The 22,224-nt window shown below is 38.9% G+C and overlaps 1 protein-coding gene across 5 annotated transcripts in view; it reads right to left on the bottom strand.

Moving 5' to 3' along the window:
• Nucleotides 1-5,971: 5,971 nt before the first annotated feature.
• INPP4B (inositol polyphosphate-4-phosphatase type II B) overlaps nucleotides 5,972-22,224 on the bottom strand; it is a 423,416-nt gene continuing 407,163 nt past the window's right edge. For 3 of the 5 annotated variants that reach the window (XM_068990082.1, XM_068990083.1, XM_068990085.1), the window contains one exon: nucleotides 5,972-6,165. In XM_068990082.1, the coding sequence (XP_068846183.1) occupies nucleotides 6,033-6,165 (133 nt within the window). In that variant the 3' untranslated portion in view covers nucleotides 5,972-6,032. Of the gene's footprint in view, nucleotides 6,166-7,431; nucleotides 7,607-22,224 lie in introns of those variants that run through there. The other 2 variants (XM_068990081.1, XM_068990084.1) reach the window with 1 other exon arrangement.

Below are 22,224 nucleotides of genomic sequence, written 5' to 3'. Positions count from 1 at the left end.
GTGATTTACCCAAAGATGAAGCATCTGGTTCTTGCATCTTTTAAAATTATAGTTGATTTTAGTCCCATAGAACAGCAACCCTGAAAGATGCATTCTGCTATTAATAGTTATTAACCTAGTATCAATGTAAAATTTGCACTGCAATTACACTTCATCAGAAAATTAGTCTATTTTCTTTGAAATACTATTTAGGCTATGCTTCTGCTATTTTAATAAAGTTTTAGAGATTTCTACATCGACAAAAATGAAAACAATGTATAATTTTATATTTGAAATGAAAAAGACAGAAACATAAAAAATAAAAATCACATTTATTAAAAAAATATACACACAATGTACAATGAATATGGTTTACACAGAACAATAAAACAAAATGATATTTCTTCAAATGACAATATAAAGTGATCTAACCTATTTGTGCCTCATTTCCTAGGACTACACATTATTGGTTGATCTGGAATATATATTTAACATGAAAAGAAAACAAATGCAAATGTTTCAGCTAAGTACCACAAGAATCTGAAAATCACATATTAGGTTAAATAAAACAATAAAATATCCACAAGAGTGTATGTGTACAAAGGATTGCACATGTGATGTGAAATGGGAGTGTCTATACAGTTACAGAAATGTGGCATCTGCCTTTTAAAATCTGAAAGCTCTCTGACATGAAATGGCTTTTAATATTTATAGTGATAAAAAAGCATCATAAGAGCTACCAATATGTAGATAATATAGCAATCTTGCTAATATTTGAGTCAATACTGCCTGCCAGTCAATCAAATTGCACCAAGTCATCAGTAAAGATGTACTGTTGAGCTGTGCCCTTGTGTGACCTTAGCGTGTTCTGATAATTTAGGGAGACTGTGAATGTTTCACACCACGAGTATGAAAGTGCAACAGCTTAAAGAAAGATGGAAAGATAAGTGGCTTTGCGGTAACGAATCCACCTGCCAGTTCTGGAGTTGCAGGAGACATCCCTAGGTCAGGAATATCCCCTGGAGGAGGAAATGGCAACCCACTCAAGTATTGGTACCTGAGAAATCCCATGGACAGAGAAACCTGGTGGGCTACAGCCCACGGGATTGCAGAGAGTTGGACATGACTGAGCAACTGAGCACAGCATGAAAGATAAGCAACATACGGTTTATCGGGCAACAACACTTGTAGCAGGTCTTCTCTCCTTTAATGTTCAGTCTCTCTGGGTGCTATACTTCACTGTGAGTCATGTTTTCCTTTAAATTTAAAATTCTGACGATTCATGCAATTTATAAAAGTTCATGCACAGGAGAGCCGATGGCATGTACATATTTTAAGTTAATACTACCTTACAATGTTTTCCTACCTCCTTGATACTAATAGCCAGATATGATTTGTTTCTTTGACATCAGAAATGCTTTAGATTTCCTCTTATATGCTTAGAAATAAAACTAAGAGTGTTTAATCTGCACTATAACTCAGAAAGAAAAAAACCAAATTTCCATACCTTAACTTTATACCTAATTGGCCTGCCATATTTTATCTAAAACATTAACTGCATTTTTCTGTTCTTGAAGTTTTTTCTAGAGATAACATCTGTTTGGAAAGTTGTAACTTAAATTTCTTCCAAAGAAACAAAAGATCTAATACATTGGTAGTTTCTTTATAAAGTAATGAGACATAAATATGGAAGGAAAAAAGCAAAACTCTTGCAGATTGCAGCTGGGCTAAATGAATGTGGATTCTGTGAATTTACCTAAAATTGTCAACCCACTATACAACTCTCAGCAAATTATTTTCTTCAGTAGCACATAATCTGTAAAGCCTCCAGCTATTAGAGATGCCTTGTATTCAATATATTTGCTTCACTCTGCAACTGCTGATCACAGTTTTTCTCAGACCAGTTTCTTGAACTTGTGATGAAAGTTGATTTATTTCTCAAAAGATTATAAAAGGTGGCCTGTATGTTGAACTAAGCCACTGATAGACCATCCTGTTTGGAATCAAACACCTAAACATTTGTGTGATTTAGCATACTGCCAGAGTTTAATTTGTTTAATCTAACAGTTTGGTTTCCAATTGAGCTATATTTATTAGAATCTGGGCCTGGTAGTATGTTACTGCTTTTCCAGCTTTTAGCAAATGCTAAAATTATAAACTTAAACACTGATATTGAAGTGCATTTTTAGTGATTTTCTAATTAGGCTAACAATTCCTTGAATTTTGCCTGAAGTTGTTATTGCTTACACAAAAGCTGCATTGCTAAGATTTCCCTTGCAGAACATCATAGATAATTTTTATCTATTTATTTTTTGAAATTTCACTTTTTGGCCACACAGTGGGGCATTAGTTCCTTGACCAGGGATCCAATCTGTGCTCTGCGAATTGGAAGCATTGAGTCCAGTGGAGTGGAGCAACTGGCCCACCAGGGGAGTCCCACAGAAATACATTTTTAAATGAATTATTATGACTGTTTTAAATATGAATAAACATAAACAGCAAATATTACTTATAGTCTAACAGGAGTCTTTAAAGAGGGCATAAACCAAGACAAAACTATAGCCATCTGAAGGTGACTACACTTAGTATCATTTTAATAATACTGTTTCCAATTACTGATTATTTTCTGGAGAAAAAGTGATGGTGGCCTCCAGTTTTGTGCTGGTCAATGTTTAACAAGTGGTTTTCCAGGAATTCAAAGTATGGGTTGGTAGCGTTTGGCAGTTTCTGGGGTATAACACACACCATGGTCAATTTCAAGCTACCTATGTGATGTTACTGCATGCAGAGTCAGGAAGTGAAGCCCGGTTAGCATATTATAAATATCATGTTTCTGCTCGACAGATACAATTGGCATAAATAACCTCAGCAGCAGATATAAATAGCATAATATAGTAAAATATTTAGGCTGCATTCAGCTTTATCATTTTTAATAAGATTTATTCAATTGTGTTCTATAATTTAATATTTAATGATGGTTGTGTTTTGAAAACTGGCTTACAGAATTTAATGGTCAGGTATTGTGAGTCAGGACCAGCCAATTTCTAGCACACCACTATTATTCTCCTCTCAGCACCTAGCAAACTTTACATAGGAGGGGCTTGGGTTTGCTTGGGAAGAAAATTCTAGGCAAAATACCATATTTAGTTGAGAGAAAAAAGGGAAGTATCTCCCACCCAGATGCTTCCTTTTAAGACCTCACATCCTCAGAACAAGAGGTCATAGTCTTATAAAGTAAAGACTGGAGCTTAGTTACCTGGCGTCCTGCTCTCACTGGGCAGCTGGTCATTTCAGTACAATCTGTCAGCAGGATCAGACAGCTGCTCTGACTCATGGGATTACTGGATTGACCAAACTATTTACATCAAAGGATTGTTTGGGCAGAGTGTTGACAAAACCCAAGGTAATATTGACAAGAAAGGAACAGTCGCACAAGAAATAAATGCAAGGGTACATCTAAAATATGGGTCTGCATCAATAAAATATTTCAAACTTTATGTTCAGCTGTTCTGCAGAACATTTTGCAGGCTCTGGATTTTTGGTCACTGGGTCAAACACAAATAGGACTGCACTTTCCCTTGTTTTTAAGTATGCTTTCTGTAGGACTTTGTAAATAGCTAATACTAAAGTGTTATCTACTTTTGATGACATCAGAGGGCAAACATGTTTTTGAGCAAAAAAAATTATCTTGTTTGGAAATGTTTTCTTGGTTCAGTGTCTGGCTCAATGCCATCTCTTAAAACAGAATGACTGGTGCATCTTTTTAAATGAAAATGGAAGCAGAAAAGCATGACTGAGCCTGTGTTTGTACAAAAGAGCTTTTAAAACTTTTTGTATAACATTTTCTCTTTGATTTAGAAAGGTTTAGTAATTTAAGAAATAATAAAGTAGTTTTCCAAGGATACTTGAAATATCTCTTAGGAAAGGGGTGACATTATTGTCACTACGAAAAAACATTTGCTTGATGAAATCTACTTTTAGAATATGAACAAATATAGGTTTCCAATAGGGGAATGCAGAAAACTATGTTAATAATAAATGAGAAAATACATTACCTTCATTTCTATTACAGTAAGTTCTACTCTTTGAGAACTTCTATAATAGTACTTCATAAAAAAAAAAAAAACTGAAATGCCTTCCACAAATAGAAAACCCTACTGTTGGTTTTCTGGTTAATAAATATTCTTTTCATATTTTAATCAAGAGGTTTCGTTTTTAAAAATACAAGCAAAAACTATTGTTCATAAGAATATTTACAAGATGATAAATCACTTAAGGAACTCAAGACTGCTATCTGATATACTGAATGTGGCTTCTCAGTTACTTAAGGGAATTATTGTCATACCAACTGTTTTACCTTAAATCCAATGGGATAATGAAAATAACCACAAATCTTACCATTTTTAAATGAAACTGAACAATTTAAAGATTACATTTACTCATTGAAATTGAGAATGAGGTATAAAGGAGAACAAGATAACCTGTCCATGAATAGATCCATAGCACACAACATCTTTTCATGAAAAAGGCTGTAAATATTTTGACAACTGCCTCAAGTATAATGCCCACAAGACTTTAACTAAAATAACAGATTGACAATTCTAGCATTAAAAGCCTCAGAGGGTTATTTAAAATTGCAGTAATCTGAAAAGCCCAACATGAGCCTGGAGATCTGTTTGGAATCTCTATTTCAATAGGTATCTTGGTTGAGGAGCTATCATATCAGCTAGGAAAGCTACAGATGATTTGTTGAATGTGGTCATCACTAAGAGGTATCTACGTAACAGGTCTCCGGGATTTCCAAGGGAGGTTCATACTCTGGATCGCATGCTCCTCTGATAAGAACGGAAAACATATAAATTCTTAAAATATGGAGAAAATAAATGTCATTTGTTTAGACCTTTGTACTTTCAGTTTCAATTACAGCAATACATGCCAAGGCCTATTTAACTAGTATCCTTCCCAAATTTTCATGTATCTATTTAGGGGGGCAATTTACAGATCAGATAAGCCACAAGCTACAAGGTAAGAAGGGATTGGCACCAGGGTTCTGAAATCATCTAGCTGAGTAACGGGACATATCTTCCTTGTACTTTAGCCATTTATAATATTTATAATGTTATACACGATGATCTCTAAGGCAATGTCTGATTTGTAGTTTTAGGAAACTTATGGTGTTATTTTACCAAGTAAGGGCAAATCTGAAATTCAGTTTAGGAGAAATAATTGTTTTGGTTTATCATTAATTATGGTAGCATAAGTTTTAAAAGGTTCATTCACATATACTAAAATATGCCAGGCAATGCATAGTTACATCACTGATTGAGACATACTAAGATAAATGCTAGAAAACACCTCAAAGATATTTTACAGTCTTTCATGAACTTGACTACATGAAGTTTAGGCTGATGGGGCAAATCAATCCAAGTCAGAGTTTTAAAAAGATACCATGTTTTCAAAAAGTATTTTTATTGCTTTATTAACACTGTCCATCAACATTTTTAGAAGGACTGGTCACACCTTCGCAGGATGACAGAGTCTTTACAAGCACATAGGAACTGCTTCTGTAGTCAGGTTCACGAGTTAACACTCCCTAATTTCCATTCACTAGAAAAATATTTTTATTTTGTATATGAGAAAAGATGGGAAGTATCTCAAAGCCTCTCTCCTCTTGATACTCTCCTATCATCGCTTTGGAGTGAGAATGCCACTCTCTGAATCCCACCTCCAGAACCCCTGAAGCAACTTAGGTTTTTCTCAGAATGTCTTTCATTAAAAATCCCACGAATGAAATGTACACTTTTTGAACTGATCTCAACCAGCGAGAATCAATACGTAGAAGCTTGGAACTAGAAACACAATATGATTTAAGATTTGTTTAATGGATTTCTTTCGGAGTCATATGCTGATAACTAACTCAAGCAATCCCTATATTTGGGTGAACATTCCTGATCATCCCCTCCCACAAATTCATAACAATGAAAACAGAAAAACGGTGGAGATTTTCCAACGGAAGCATATTTGTGTTCCTGTTTATTTACATGTTGGTAAACTTAGGTGTCAGCTTTTCCATAAGTCCCCTCTGGAGGTCTGTAGTACTTGGGGAAAGCCATCAGCTGTAGCATGTTGAAAGCATACTTCCTGCATTTGATATTCTTCAGTACATTTTCTATGCGGCATCCTTCTCTGGTGAAAGGGGAAAAAGCACAACTTCATGAAACACAGAATAAATAAATATGCTTTATTTGTTCAATGCAGAGTTGCAGCAACAGTCCGAGTAAAAATAACAAAGATTCAACTCTACATTTTTTTTTTTTTTTTCACAAATGATGATACATCTTACAAAATTAAATCCTAGGCCAGGCCCAATACCATTATTGCCCTCGGAAAAAATGATGAGTAGAGTCCCTTTGCTCTTAACATATATTTAAGGTTTAATAAACTCTTTAAATATAATTTGATCCACAATACAGCTTCATTTTCATTTCATAAATATATCTGCCTTTTTATAACTTTTCCACAAATGAATTTCTCAGTCTCTTTAAAACACATGAACATCTACACGTAGCCCTAAGGATGTAGGTTCCAGGAATAAGGCATTTAATTAAGTCTGGCCCTATAGATTTTTAAAGGAAAGTTTCATCTCTATTTGACTGCATTATTTTAGCTGTGCAACAAGGAGGAAAATGGCTTTCCAAACAGCCTGGTCCAAGTCTCAGCTTTATCAAGAGGAGTGCTTGTGTACAGATAGTACAAAAGTCACAGGTGCTGAAAATGGGGCATCGAGACACAAACAAGACTTGGTTAAAAAGAATAGAAACGTACATTGAGAGCCAAATCAACCCAAACCATAGTTACAAACGGATTCATTTAATTACACAACAGAAATAGCCATTCTCTCCAGAACGTTACTTGACAGAAAAAAGGTTAATTGCAGCAAAGAAATCACAGAACTAACAGGTTAAGAAATCGAACAGAGGGTTCTATCAGCTGACGGCGACAATGAAATCAGCACAGTGGAAATCGAGTCTGGATGGAAGGAACCTCTCACATCTGTAGGACTTGTCTCAGGGTTCCGGGGTGTTGTGCAAATTCAGTCTTAATTTCTTTAAATAAATGGAAATGGGAAGAGGAACAGGAGGTGCAGAACTTCAAGCTTTCAGGATTCTGTTCTTTGTCTTATTCCAAAGACAGGAATTTAAAAATTCTTCTTGAGCTAGTTAACAGTTGGGAAATGCTTTTCCATGAACAAAAGAGCGAAATAATTCACTTAATGCATAGTACTTTTTTTCTTTTAGCTTTTAGGAAAAACAAATAAAACACAATTCAAACATTTGCTTGCTCTTTTTTTTTTTAAATTCTGTGAATCTGAAAATGTAGAAATTACAGCATTGTCCCCATAATTTAAAGTCCATTGTCAGTTGTAGAAAAGAAAGGAATGTAACATAAAACTTATTGGTATTTGGCTAAAAGTAACGCAAGACTTAAAATAAGCCACACGACTAGCAGGTGTGAGCTGACAAGCAGCAAGGCGACAGGATAGAAGTGTCGAGAAGTTGGCTTGTTATCAGTTAGACAGCCTGTTTCAGGATCGTCAGATTCATTCAGTGCTCCCTGGGTTTGTCTGCTGTTAAACAGGGAGGGGGGCAAGGAGTCAGGGGAGAAAAGAAAATAGTATAGCATTCACACAGTAAAGAAACTCAACCTTATATATCCTGAAATATAACACATTATCTTATATCTTACAGAAATTTCAGATGAAGCTTTTATGCTAAATAGACCCAAATGCATCCTGTGTACTTTTTCTACCTGGACTACAGTGGCAAATATATTAAAAAAATGAAGATTCTTTTTGCTTTTTGTGCAAAAAAAAGAGAGAGATGCTATGATGATATTCACATGGGGCAAATATATATTTTGCCCCAAGGAAAAATTCAAGAAGCATAACAGCACCGATAGAGAACATGACATGGATAAAACTAAAGTATGGATCAGCCCATAAAAAATAATCTGATAAATCAATACATCTTTGGAAAATGAAATGAGAAACACAGTATGCAGTGAAGGAAACAGATGTGTTTGGCACATTCAAACACACCATCTATTGTTTCTGTATGTATATAATGTATTTAAAGTTATAAAAATGATTTATGGAAATGGCTTGGTATTTTAAATGAATTAAACACCTGACATGTCATCCTTGCCAGCCATAAGATTAGTTTAACAAAACCTGACTCAGCACCCTTCCATTGGTTCAGCTCATAAATTATGTTGTCTCCCGCTTATCTTCCTAAAATGAGGTCAAATATATTTCCTATAGACTTCTGAGCTTAAAGGAGATTCATATTTGCAGAGTGACATGTCAAAAAAGAAAAGATTCTATATTTCCAGTTCGCGTATTTTCTGTGTAAGTGAAAAACAAGAACTTATAATTCGGCTGAAAAGCAGTTCCAATCATGCCATATTTGAAATAAGCCATACTGATGTGAGTTGAAAACAGATTCTTTTCTATGGTATAGTTCATCAGTATTCAGAGTATTCAGAATTTCAGTCACTCAGTTGTCAAGGCATTTTTGATCTCTATCAGCTCCTCCAGGCTTTAAAGCAGAAAAACAGGGGTTGTTCAGTCTATGAACAGTGCTATGTATGCAAAAGTACCTTCTAAACAAGCCCCTTGCCATCCATGACTCCTTTTCAACCAGTGGCAGCCTCTGAAAACCCCCTATACAGAGATTTTTGACCTCGTGTCCACTACAACCAGTGGCCACATGTGGACAAACAGCAGTCTTGATGATTTTAAACAGTGATCTGACTCCATTTAAATCAGTCGTGCAGGCCTGGGTTCTAGTTGTTCCCTTGTTGTTGGGTGAAGACCTACGAGTTTTGTAGCCAGTGACAAAATGAACTACTCTTATCTGGAAAATAAGTAGTTTATTGCGTGAAATGGAGTGCTATTTAATTCCTATTGTCAGTTGCACTTGGTTACTTGTTCAACTTTCTACTGCTTACTAGGTAGGAAATACGTAGCAGATTTTAACGTTATGGATATTCCCCCACCTTTACCCCTTGGTATCCACATGTGGGAATGGGAGATTGGGATTGATATATATGCACTCGTGATACTATGTATAAAATAGTTAACAAATGAGAAAATACTGTATATTCCAGGGAGGTCCACTCAGTACTCTGTGGTGAACTAAATGCGAAGGAAATCCAAAAAGGAGGGGAGATATATATATGTACAGTTGATTCACTTCGCTGGGCAACAGAAGCTAACATGACATTGTAAAGCAACTATTATTCAATATACATTTTGTGGGAGGTGGGAGGGAGGTTCAAGAGGCAGGGGACATATTGCATACTTATGGCTAATTCATGTTGATGAATGACAGAAATCAAACCAATACTGTAAAGCAATTATTTTTCAATTAAATTTAAATAAATTTTAAAAATAAGATATGGATACCTTTGAATGTGACTAACAAAAGCTTTCTTGTCCAATATTATTTTTCTAATATCATCTTTACTAACGCTCACTCCTGTCCACTATTAAGATGAAGGTTATCTGTAGCAAATTAACTTTGTTAAAACCTGGGTTCCTTTCCAATGATTCTTGTTAAGAGAGAAGTACAAAGTCTCATGTATCATTTACCTACTATCTACTATTATCTATCTATCATAATATAAATATACATTCTGATTACAAATTAGGGTTAAATATTAACCTCAGTCTATCAATCATATTATAGAAATGCTTTCTCTTTCCCATTGGTTACTCATTGACAGGCTGAGGCACAGACAACTGGTCAACCAGGAAGTTGAAACAATCTTGTAATAGTCGTTACTTCAAATACAAGGGACTCATTCATACCAGATTTTTTTTTTTCCTACAATTGCCAGGGCATATTTATTATCTTCCAAGTCTTCTTGTTAAATATGCCTTCCAAGTCAAAGTACTACGTTAAAAGATTGGGTTCTTCTGAGGGGCAGTTTTATAATTGAATTAATTTGTTGCTTACTAATTTTAGTCTCAGGAGATTAGAATAATATATTAACAATGCCTTTGACATAGTCTTTCTATTCTTCAGCTGAAAGCAACATAACCTATAAGGCTGCCATAGCATGTTGAGCTTGAGGCCCTGACTATGTCACCCAGTGGGTACAGATGCTCTTGGGGCTGCTTTCCTGCTTCCTGCTAAGAACAGCACAAATGTTTATTTCTTCAGGGCCACAAATGAATTTTTCAGCACTCTACAAGTGTAAATGCAAAGGATGTGCTAAGTAATAATATTAGTAATTTCCTCCCTGGGAGATTATGACAAATAATTAATTAGTGGCTGCCTGGCATGGCATCCTGACAACCCAGTGTCATTAGCTTTAGCCATCAGTGTCGGGTAGATCACTATGGAAGCAAATCACAATGTCGTCTCCACTGAAAATGTGACATGATGAGACATTTAAGGGCAGTTACTGAATCTGCAGGATAGAAAATTATTATTTTTTTCTTCAAAGACCTGTCAAAGCAATCACTTAAAATAGAAACAAGTAAAAATGTGTCTCATTCTTAAACACATCACTGCGTACATGAGGAGACATTTCCTTAAATAAAAGCCAAAGTGCATGACTTGATATTTGGTTATTTCCCCCTCTTTTCTATCACTGATTACTGCTGTGTCCTAGATCACAAGGCTGACAAGCCCCCCACTACAGGTATCCTCTCAAGTCATTCAGACCTCTGAAAATACAAGGTAGGGTCTTCCGATCTCCCCGTGTTGGGTAATTATTCATGAATAATGTTGCTATTTGATATTTTATTCCTTTAACCACTGCAGCTCTTCAAGCTCCCCCAAAGGAAAATTAGCAATTAAAACTGAATTGAAAAATCTTTCCTTCTGACCAGAAAGCTGATTTCCTCCCATGCTAAAATGAGACCATTTCATGTTTAATTACATTCAAGTTCGGAGTTATAGGCATAGCATCTTGAAATGATGAGCCGAGATTTTAGAGCCAATATCTCACTGGGCTTTATCTGAGTCCACATTCATCTGATAAGTCGATCTTAATAGAGCACCATGTTTCAGGCTCTAAAATGTTGGATTGTGTCAGGTTTTAAACTGGCAGACCTGTGTAGAGATGAATATAATGTAGGTCTTTATCAATAAGAGATTTGAGAGTGGTATCTACATCATAGAACAGGAGATTCTCAGATGTTAAGTGACTAAGAAGTCTTCAAGTTGAATTATACATTTTATAGATGAGAAAATAAATTTAAAGGCTTTGCCTAGGCTTCTACAGCAGTAAGTTGTAAGAGAAAGGATCCTGAGAACGTAGTTTGCCTAGTTCACAGCTTGCTTATATGATAGTCTGGTAAAATAAGGGGAGAAGGATTTTTTGCTTGCTGTCTAGATTTAGGTCCAGTTTTAAATATAATGACTCAAAATATACTTAGGTGTCAAATTACCAAAACTTTCCAAAAATTTAGCTTATAATTAGAATATTGAAAGTATATTTCCAGGACTTCTTTTTTAAAAAAACTGTGCAATTGTTTAAATATGGGGGGGGGTTTAATAAAAGAATATCAAGGTTGAGATAATTTCCACTGGCTTAGAAGCAAGACTGGGCTTCCCACAGGGCACTAGTGTTAAAGAACCTGCCTGCAAATGCGGGAGAAGTAAGAGATGGGGATTTAATCCCTGGGTTGGGAAGATCCCCTGCAGGAGGGCATGGCAACCCACTCCAGTATTCTTGCCTGAAGAATCCCATGGACAGAGGAACCTGGTGGGTTATGGTCTATGAGGCTGCAAAGAGTCAGACACAACTGATATGACTTAGCATACACGCAGAAGCAGGATTAGCTTTTGTGGCCACTGAATCTTCAGAAACATTTAAAATGCTTTCTTCATTTTAACTGGATTTCAGAATCTAACACAAAATACATTGTCACCCACAGGAAAAACCCCTAAATTAGGAAATTCCTCAGAAGACATAAGAGTATGTCACTGTTTGGAGTGTCCTGATCATAGAATGATTTCAATAATCATAGACAAGCTATAAAAGAGAGAGCAGTGTTAAGCGAAATCACAGTCAGAGGAAGCAAGAGTCCTAGGCATAGGACACTGCATGAATTTCTGGATGTGACATGCTAAGGGGAGGGCTACTGTGAACTAGATGACGCCAGAGCAAGGTCACCAGGAAAATGATAGTGGGCCTGGGAACCTGGAAAAATTATAGTGGGCTTGGAAACCTGGCAAAGCAGAAAAGACTGGGTACAATGGGAAAGGATTCCATTGGCTTAAAGAAGAGGGACATTTATGGTTAAGTGGTTGTTGATTTCAGATAGTCAAAGATTCAATCGTTTAAAGTCTCGGCAAACTGCAAAGCAATGGAAGTGCCTGAAGCAAGGAAAGAGATCTCCATGTATCATAGTCAATCATGTGACTACTGCATAGATATTACAGTAAGTCTCCAACATAGCCAATGAGCTCCATTCTGAGAGCATGTTCGTAAGTTCAATTTGTTGGTAAGTCCAACCAGGTTAGCCTAGGTACCCAACTAACACAATCGACTATATAGTATTACTACTGTATTGTAATAGGTTTATAATACATTTCATACAAGTATACATAAAAAGCAAACAGACACACAAAACCAAAGAAAACATTTTTAATCTTATGGTATAGCACCTTTATGGAGAAGGCACCCCACTCCAGTACCCTTGCCTGGAAAAGCCCATGGACGGAGAAGCCTGGTAGGCTACAGTCCATGGGGTCACGTAGAGTTGGACACGACTGAGCAACTTCCCTTTCACTTTTCACTTTCATGCACTGGAGAAGGAAATGGCAACCCACTCCAGTGTTCTTGCCTGGAGAATCCCAGGGATGGGGAAGCCTGGTGGGCTGCCGTCTATGGGGTCGCACAGAGTCAGACACGACTAAAGCGACTTAGCAGCAGCAGCAGCACAGCACCTTTAAAAGTACAGTAGTACAGTACCACAGCTGGCACACAGGAGCTGGCATGGAGTGAACAAGCAAGAGGAGTTACCGACTAGAGGAGGGAGAGGAGGTGGGACATGGTAGAGCTGAGGGACTGTTAGCAATTGGAGACAGAGGGCAAGCTGCAATCTCACTTATGCCCAACACTGATGGCACAGGTTCTGATTGCTTGCTGGAACCAGATGGGTGTTCGCATCTTCACAAGTTTGCAACTTAAAGGCTCGTATGTAGGGGACTTACTGTATCTTATTCATTTCTTACAAACAGTCCAATGGGTTGGTATTATTATCCCCACAGGCTAAAAAGGATTATAAAACTTGCTCAAGCAGCAGATAGGCAATTTTTATCTTCATCTTACTAATAGAAAAACCATATTCCTTTCACTTTATGATTGGGTTCCTTTCAGCACAGATTTCCCCCTAACTCTCAGAAACTGGCAGGTGCGATTTCTTGCTAGTTGTTAGATTAGATCAAGCAACCTCTAACATTACTTTCACCTCTACCTTCCTATGATTCTTTGATTCTATCAAGACATAAAGGCACACTCTAGAGATGCATATTTTTCTACTAATAAAATAGTTGACAGTTCAATAAGAAATAGTTGGGGTATGGGGCAAAAATCAAAGAATGCAAAGAATGATGACATTGTATTTGGTCTCTCAAGTCTCTTGCTCATTCTTACCTGCTTTCAGAATTTAAAAAAAAAATCTGACATATTTAATGTTTAATTTTCCCCCCACATCTCTTCTTGCATTCTTCTTCCAATTTCACTCTTTTAGTTTCACAAAGTACCTAGACAATAAGAGTATCTTCTTGTCAGAATAAGGAAGGCTCTTGGGACTTCCCTGGTGGTCCAGTGGCTAAAACTCTGCACTCCCAATGCAAAGGACCCTGGTTCAATCCCTGGTCAGGAAACTAGAGCCTGCATGCCACAACTACGAGTTCGTATGCTGCACAGCCAAATAAATAAATACACATAAATACTTACTTAAAAAGAAGCAAGGCTTCAAGTAGTGACACTTTCAGATAGTGTTTAACACTGCTTTGAATTTTGCAGACGCCCAGAAAAACAACTCAAGATAGCTAAAAATGTTTTATAAAAAAGTTTAAAAAGGAAAAGAGACAGAATGAATGAGTTCAAAGTGTAATTGCTTCCATCAGACCATTTTCAGAGAATTGATACCAGTTTTGATCTTCGAATTTTAGCAAGGAGAATATTTGGATGGGGTCCAGAAAGAAATACCATAAACAATTAAAGGGCTGAAGAAAAAAAGCTTCTGAGGAAGTATTTAAGGTTAATTTTGTTTGGATAAAAAAGAAGGTTAATATGTGATGTGACTGCTACATTTGACTGTATGTAAGACAGTGGTAAAATCATTTTTGAGGTATTAAATTATGTTTTGCTCTCTTACATTTTACCCTGTAGCATAAAGCATGTCTGGGGATTTTAGCAGCGCTGAAAGCAAGAGCAGTCTGGACTAAATAGATTTGGTGTTCTTTAATCTTACAACAGAGAATGTGTGAGGTGTCCACTGAGGGGGCAAAAGGGTCTTTGAGGGTTGGAAGAGAAAAGAGAGAGAGAAGGAGAAGGAAGGGCAGGGAGGGAGGGAAGGCGGGGAGAGTGAGAGAGAGAGAGGAAGCACAGTGGGGAGAAGACAAAGGCACAAATGTTGGTGCTCCCAGAGGATGACACCCTGTGTGGGGAGGCAGGACCATGGATGGCAGGGAGAAGGGGGAAGCCAGCACGTGCATCAAAGGGGCTGGCCCTCCATCACTGGTCTGCTTTGCCAAAGGCTCCCTTGTCGTAAGCTTGGCTTGGATGCAAGGATATGAAGCAGCTTAAAGGCCCCATAATGAATAGGAAATGGGCATATCAGCAGCTGATGACTGATACAAACAAGCCTTCTAGAAGTTTCAGTGCAAAATGAGACTGTGACAAGTGGCGAGCTCAAAACAATAGGAACCGATTTCCCACCAGCCTGGCTGGACAGGAGCTGAAATGTTGAATGATGTTTATTTAAATAAATTATTTAAAAAGAAAACCAAGCCCTATTACCTTATATATACCTTGGTTAGTAAACAGGTTATAGGGCAATTCTACAAAGAAGTATATAGATGCAGGTATATGCCTATAACTCATTTTCTATTTCCCATGTGATGTTATTAGCTTTACTTTGTATAACAGCTCCTACAGTTGACTTAGTTTTGATGGCTTCAAAGTATCAGTCAGAGAGAAGAAATCAGATTAGCCAATAAAACATTCTGTGAGTGCATTTGTGGCAAAAGAACTTAAAAATATAAACAACTCTTGTCTCACCACTCTAGTTTGTCACTCTCTTGGACTGGGAAGAATTTTTACACCCCAGTAAAGAGAAAGCTAACAAGAAAAAATATAAAACTTCTGATTCCATTCTTGATAGGCACCAGGAAAACTGTAATGAGGTAAATCTATGGACACCCAGCTTTCCTGGTGGGGCAGGGAACCCGGCAGAGCAGGCAGCCTGACTCCATGGGCTGTTCTTCGCTCTCAAATAAAAATAAAAGTCCATGTATGCCTATGGTATTCTGAAGGTACCCTGGGAAAGTAGTGGGTATCTAACAACAGATATGCATTTGGACACACCAAACAGGAAAGAAGGGCTTCCCTGATGTCCAGTGGCTGAGACTTTGTGCTTCTGATGCAGGGGGCCTGGGTTTAGTTCCTGGTCAGGGGAATAGATCCCATATGCTGCAACTAAGAGTTTGCATGTATCAAGGAAGGTGGAAGATCCTATGTGCTGCAACGAAGACTAAACATATTAAAAAGCAGAGACATTACTTTGCCGGCAAAGGTCTGTATATCAAAGGTATGGTTTTTTCCAGTAGCCATGCATGGATATGAGAGTTGGGCCATAAAGAAGACTGAGCACCAAAGAATTGATGGTTTCATACTGTGGTTCTGCAGAAGACTCTTGAGAGTCCACTGGATAGCCAGGAGATCCAACCAGTCAATCCTAAAGGAAATCAATCTTGAATATTCATTGGAAGGGCTGATGCTGAAGTGGAAACTCAGATACTTTGGCCACCTGATGGGAAGAGCTGACTCCTTGGAAAAGATGCTGATGCTAGGAAAGACTGAAGGCAGGAGGAGAAGGGGATGACAGAGGATGAGATGGCTGAATGTCACCGTCAATTCAATGGCCATGAGTTTGATCAAATTCCAGGAGATAGTGAAGGACAGGCAAGCCTGGCACGCTTCAGTCCATGGGGTCACTAAAAGTCAGACATGTGACTTAGCACTGAACAAAAATAACAGAAAAGAACATCAGCTCAGCCTCCCAACACCCACTTGGTTAAATTCCAATCTTCCCTTTTAAAGGGGTAGTGTTAAGATTACCCAATAGCAATACTGAGAGATTACATAAAGGCACCTACCATATTCTCAGCACTAAAAATAAGTAAATAGGAAAATAAAAAATTCTCTCCCTATCCCTTCTCTTGGGCTTCCTAGGTAGCTCAGTGGTAAAGAATCCATCTGCCAATGCAGGAGTCTCGAGAGATGTGGGTTTGGTCCCTGGGTCAGGAAGATTGCTTAGAGAAAGAAATGGCAACCCACTCCAGTATTCTTGCCTGGGAAATTCCATGGACAGAGGAGCCGGGGGGCTACCGACCATGGGGTTGCGAAAAGTCAGACACGGCTGAACAACTAAACAAACAAATCCCTCCTTTTGCTAAATCTCAGTTTTCAGACAAGGAGTGTGTTGGCCAGATGTACAGCCACTTAGCTCTGGCTCTTTCTCCTCTCATTCTCTCTAATGCTGAGATGCCCCAGGATTCAGGACAGCACCCTTCTGGTTCCTGTACGACAGATACTGCTTCCAGGTGATTTCAGCCAGTCCCCTGACATAACTATGATGATATGGTGATGAGTCTCAAATTTCTCTCTCCTTACTTTACACTTCTCTAAATTACAGACACATATATCGCATCTTCACTTGGATGCTTACCTTACAGACATTTTAAAGTAATGAAGCATGGAAGAATACGCCACCCCCAAATATGCCACACTGGCATAAGGATTATTTCGAGCTAAAGGCACTTGAAAAACAGCAGGTGCAGGAAGAGTACTCTGACCTCCCCTTTTCTTCCTGAAAGCAAGAGATAAAACCACTGCACGACAGTTGCCCTGCCACTACGAGGGGGAAAGAAACATTCTTATCACCAGAGACGAGGAGTCAACGCTGAGAGAATTCTATACAGCAGGCCTAGGTGAGAGCACTCCTATCTCCTTCTAGCCCCTCCCCCGCATGCCCCATATATTTCAGTTATTTTTCCACAATTGCTTTTCTTCGTTCAACCTGGTATAAACGCATTTCGGTTTTGACATTTCTTTGGATCTTCATTTTCTTTTGAGAATTTCCATGTATATGTAGTGTGCTTGCTTTTCTCCTGTAAATGTGTCTTATGGCAGTTTCATGCTCAGGCCCAGCCAGAGACCCTAGGAGGGCAGAGGAAAAGTTGTACCTCCCATCTAGTTCCAAGGTCACGTCTTGACTTGAGTCCATGTTCTCTGCCACCACTACACACCAGTTGCTCTTTTCCTTCCTATCACAGGAAATGACATTCAGCCACTCTCAGACGTTCGTGTTGAGTGCTCAACTCCCCCTGATTCTTCTTCACTATTTACCCTGCATCCCTCCATCCATCAACCAGTCAGATCACTTGGCGCCATCTCCTCTGCTGCGACCTGCCTAAGACCCTCCATCATTGTGGGCTTATACTAATGGAAGCTGGTTTCCTGTCTTCTCCACTCTTGCTCCTCTATTACGTTTTCGTAAATGGCAAAGCAACCAACACACTCTTCTGGTCACATCCTAAAACCATGTCCCCAAGAGCTTTTATGGAATGAAAATCCATCTGCATACCAGGCTCCCATAGGGAGCCAGGCTTGTCAAAATACCAGCGGTGCTTATCCATATGCAAGGAGATGCAAATGCTCTCAACTGCTCAGTACTGAGACCAAGGCTCCTGAATCTCAAGGAAGAAGTTCAGCTATATCTTCTTTCGCTACAATCTCTTGGGTTTTTCAGGTTTTTTCAATCCCTTCCCACTCTTGCCATTTCTATGAGATTCTAGTCAGTGAGATAAATCTTGCCAGCTTTTCAAAGTGATGGACTTTGGGTTTGCTTTGCTGCGTCTGGAATGGATGAAGCCGAGTATGGACCAGTTCAACATCAGACATCACCACCACAGTACTGGTATTATTAAACATTCATTTCTACTCCATCTTGGAATGAGATGCTCCAGAAGGATCACCTTAGTGTTCTTGCCCCTGGAATCGTCATTTTCTTCTCTAGGAGAGGGTTTCTTTCTCCTGCTTTCAACTTTTCGCCATTTCTCTGTCTCTTTCTCCTATTCCCACCATCCCAAGCGAACTGCACAAAGCCACAATTTACATTAGCAACTTCTGAACCTGAAGTCTTACGAAAATCCTAGTGAAAGAGAATAAATACATTCAATAACCATGGAGTGGGTTTTTAGATACAAGCGTGTGGTTAAAAACAACAGGTACTCAACTATGACAATGACTGAAGATAAAATATAAAGTCCACCAAGGACAAAGAACTCCAAGCTATGACTCAAAGTGCTTTACATGTATTAACACCAATCTAGGCTATGGAGATTTAAAGATCAGGGAAGGAAGGCATTTTAGAGAAATTAACTTTTGTGATGGACAGTGAAGGCTGAACAGAATTTCAATGGTGAGAAACTGGGTGGAGTTTTGGGGGATGTAAATAGCACAGAAAGTCATGGAGAAGGGAAAATGTCAAATGCACTTAGGAATGACCCACAGTTCACTTTGGTTGCAATAATGTGGCAGAAAGGAAATAAATGAAGACAGAAAAATTAAAATTAGTATTTTCTTTCTTGTTGGTTATCTATTTTAGACTTTTTCTAAAATGAACACCTCTTTTGTGACAAGAAATTCAACTACATTGTTTTAAAATGAGATGGGGCTATGTTGCAAATGTTTGTATTGACAATAAAAACTTAGACTTTATTTTCAAAATGATGGGTGGACAAACACTGAGGACCAATGAGGAGTGGGATGGTGTGATGAGCTATGCATAGCACCTAGCTGCAACAGCTAAGATGGCTCTAGCCAGGCCTGCAGAAGGGATGGAATAAACCAGAGACATGGAGACCAATCAGGGCTGACCATCAGACATGGAGCCAATCAGTGGCTCAGACAGTCAAGAATCTGCCTCCAATGCAGGAGACCTGGGTTTGATCCCTGGGTCAGATGATCCCCTGGAGAAGGAAATGTCAACCCACTCCAGTACTCTTGCTTGGGGAATTCCATGGATAGAATTTTCAAATCTTTTTTGAAATTCAGCTGGACTGCTGGGCTATATAGTCCATGAGGTTGCAAAGAGTTGTACACAACTCAGTGACTAACACACACACACAAGGAGACCAGCTGAAAGTGTTAATTGCTCAGTAATGTCCAATTCTTTGTGACCCCATGGACTGCAGCCCACCAGGTTCCTCTATCCATGGGATTTCCTAGGCAAGAATATTTGAGCGGATAGTCATTCCCTTCTCCAGGGAATCTTCCCAACCCAGAGACTGAATCTGTGTCTCCTGCATTTTGGGCAGAATCTTTACCATCTGAGCCACCAGGGAAGCCCTGGAGACCAGTTAGGGGGCTATTCTAATAGTCAAAGCCAGAGATGACAGAGTTTGAACTTGGAGTATCAGAGAAGGGTAAAGAAGTTACAGATTCTAAAACAGAAGTAATTTGAAAAGTAGACAGTATGTTAAGAGTTTAGGTAGGCGGGACTTCCCTGGTGGTACAGTAGATAGGAATCTGCCTGCCAATGCAAGGAACAGGGTTCCATCTCTGGTTTGGGAAGATTCCACGTGCTGTGGAGCAACTATGTCCCAGCACAACAACTACTGAGCCTGTGTGCCTCAACTACCGAAGGCCCTATGCCCTAAAGTCTGCACTGCACCACAAGAGAAGACACTGCAGTGAGAAGCTGCATGCTGTAATGAAGAATAGCCCCAACTTGCTGCAACGAGGGGCTTTCCAGGTGGCATTAGTTGTAAAACCTGTCTGCCAGTGCAGAAAATGCGAGACGTGGGTTCGATCTCTGGCTTGGGAAGATCTCCTGGAGGAGGGTATGGCAATCCGCTCCAGTATTCTTGCCTGGAGAATCCCATGGACAGAGGAGCCTGGCAGCCTACAGTTCATAGGGTCACAAAGAGTTGGACACGACTGAAGTAACTCAGCATAAACACACGCATGCTGCAACTAGAGAAAGCGCACACAAAGGCAATGAAGATCCAGCTCAGTCAAAACAAAAAAACAAAAAACAGTTTAGATAGGGGAAGATAAGGGAGAGAAAGTTATAAAAATATGTTCAGGTTTTAGGAGGAAATGCATTCTATTCAAATATGCTGCTGTGCTAGTCGCTCAGTTGGGTCCAACTCTTTGCAGCCCTATGGACTGTAGCCTGCCAGGCTCCTCTGTCCATGGGATTCTCCAGGCAAGAATACTGGAGAGCTTGCCATGCCTTTCTCCAGGGGTTCTTCCCGACCTAGGGATCGAACCCAGGTCTCCTGGGTTCACATTGCATGTGGATTCTTTTAAATTTTATTTTTATTTTTTATGATTTCATGGCTTCCCTTGTAGCTCAGTCGGTAAAGAATCTGCCAGCAATGCAGGAGATCCAGGTTCAGTTTCTGGGTTGGGAAGATCCTCTGGAGAACGAAATGGCAACCCATTCCAGTATTCTTGCCTGGAGGATCCCATGGACAAAGGAGCCTGAAAGGCTACAGTCCATGGGGTGACAAGAGTTGGACACGACTTAGCAACAAAACCACCACTGAATGAAAGATTCTTTAAGTTCTGTAGTGCTTTATAATTCTCAAAAGCTTCACACACATGATTTCATATACTCTCATAATAACACTTTATTCCTCTATCAACATATTACCCCTTCCTCCTTCCCTGTCCTGACTGGTAACCATGAAATTGTTCTTTATACCAGTGAATCTATTTCTTTTTTGTTTTATGCATTAGTTGGTCATATTTTTTAGATTCTACATATAAACAATACCACACAGTGTCTGTCTTTTTCTGTCTGACATTTCAGAAACTGTAATGCCCTCCAAGTCCATCCACATTATTGCAAATGGCAGAATTTCATTTTTTTACTTGATTGAGTAATATTCCATTGTACACACACACACACACACACACACACACACACACCATGCACCACATCTTCCTTATCCATTGGTCTGTTGATGGACATTTAGGTTGCTTCCATACCTTGGCAACTATAAATAATGCTGTTTAAATATGTTGTGCTTGATATAAGACTTTAGATATTCTTAACAAAGGTAGGTCTAGACAGGATCTATACCAAACATTTGGAAGTTACCTTCAAGAAGTGAGTTAATTAGAGGAAGTCACCCATGTAGAGAGTATAAGATAAGCAGAGATGAGGGCTGAGGGTAAAGCTCTGGGAATGCTTGCATTTGTAAGGTCAGCGAGGAAGGAGGCAGAGGGCACACAGTGACATGAGAAAACAGTCACAGATTCAAAGAAAGAGAATTAACCTCTGCATCAGTTGGAGCGAGGAGGTTGCCAAGTAAACACAGGTTACTGGACTCCATAACTTTGTGACTTGTAGCCTTTGACTTTCAGCAGAATTTTAGAAACAGAAGTTAGTAGATAAACAACTGACAAATAAACAGCAAAGAATGGGAGGCAGCACATTATTTTAACTACTGTGTTCAGAGCCTTGATGGTGAAAGGAAGGAGGAGGAAAAACAGCACAGAGCCTCTAAGAGGCAAGAGAATCGACCAAGTGCTTTGGGATCCGTGAGATAAATATGCCTGGAAGCACAGCGGAAAGAGAATATGGGGAAGATTCAAGAAAACGTGAGAGTTGGTCATCTTTTTGTTTTCAGAAAAAAAAAGTAGATATTTATGGGTTGAGGACTAGCTACAAAATAGGGAGCTTTCACTGCTTATCAAAAAGTCCTAACTAAATATGTGTTAGTTGTTCAGTCGTGTCTGACTCTTTGTGAACCCCATGGACTGTAGCCTGCCAGTCTCCTCTGTCCATGGAATTCTCTAGGCAAGAATATGGATTGTGTTGCCATTCCCTTCTCCAGGGGATGTTCCTGGCCCAGGGATAGAACCCAGGTCTCCTGTATTGGAGGCAGATTCTTTACCGACTGAACCACCCAAGAAATC

The sequence above is a fragment of the Capricornis sumatraensis genome, chromosome 17 (assembly GCF_032405125.1).
Source record: "Capricornis sumatraensis isolate serow.1 chromosome 17, serow.2, whole genome shotgun sequence".
In the NCBI taxonomy this organism is placed as follows: domain Eukaryota; kingdom Metazoa; phylum Chordata; class Mammalia; order Artiodactyla; family Bovidae; genus Capricornis; species Capricornis sumatraensis.
This window is presented reverse-complemented; position numbering and strand designations above follow the sequence as displayed.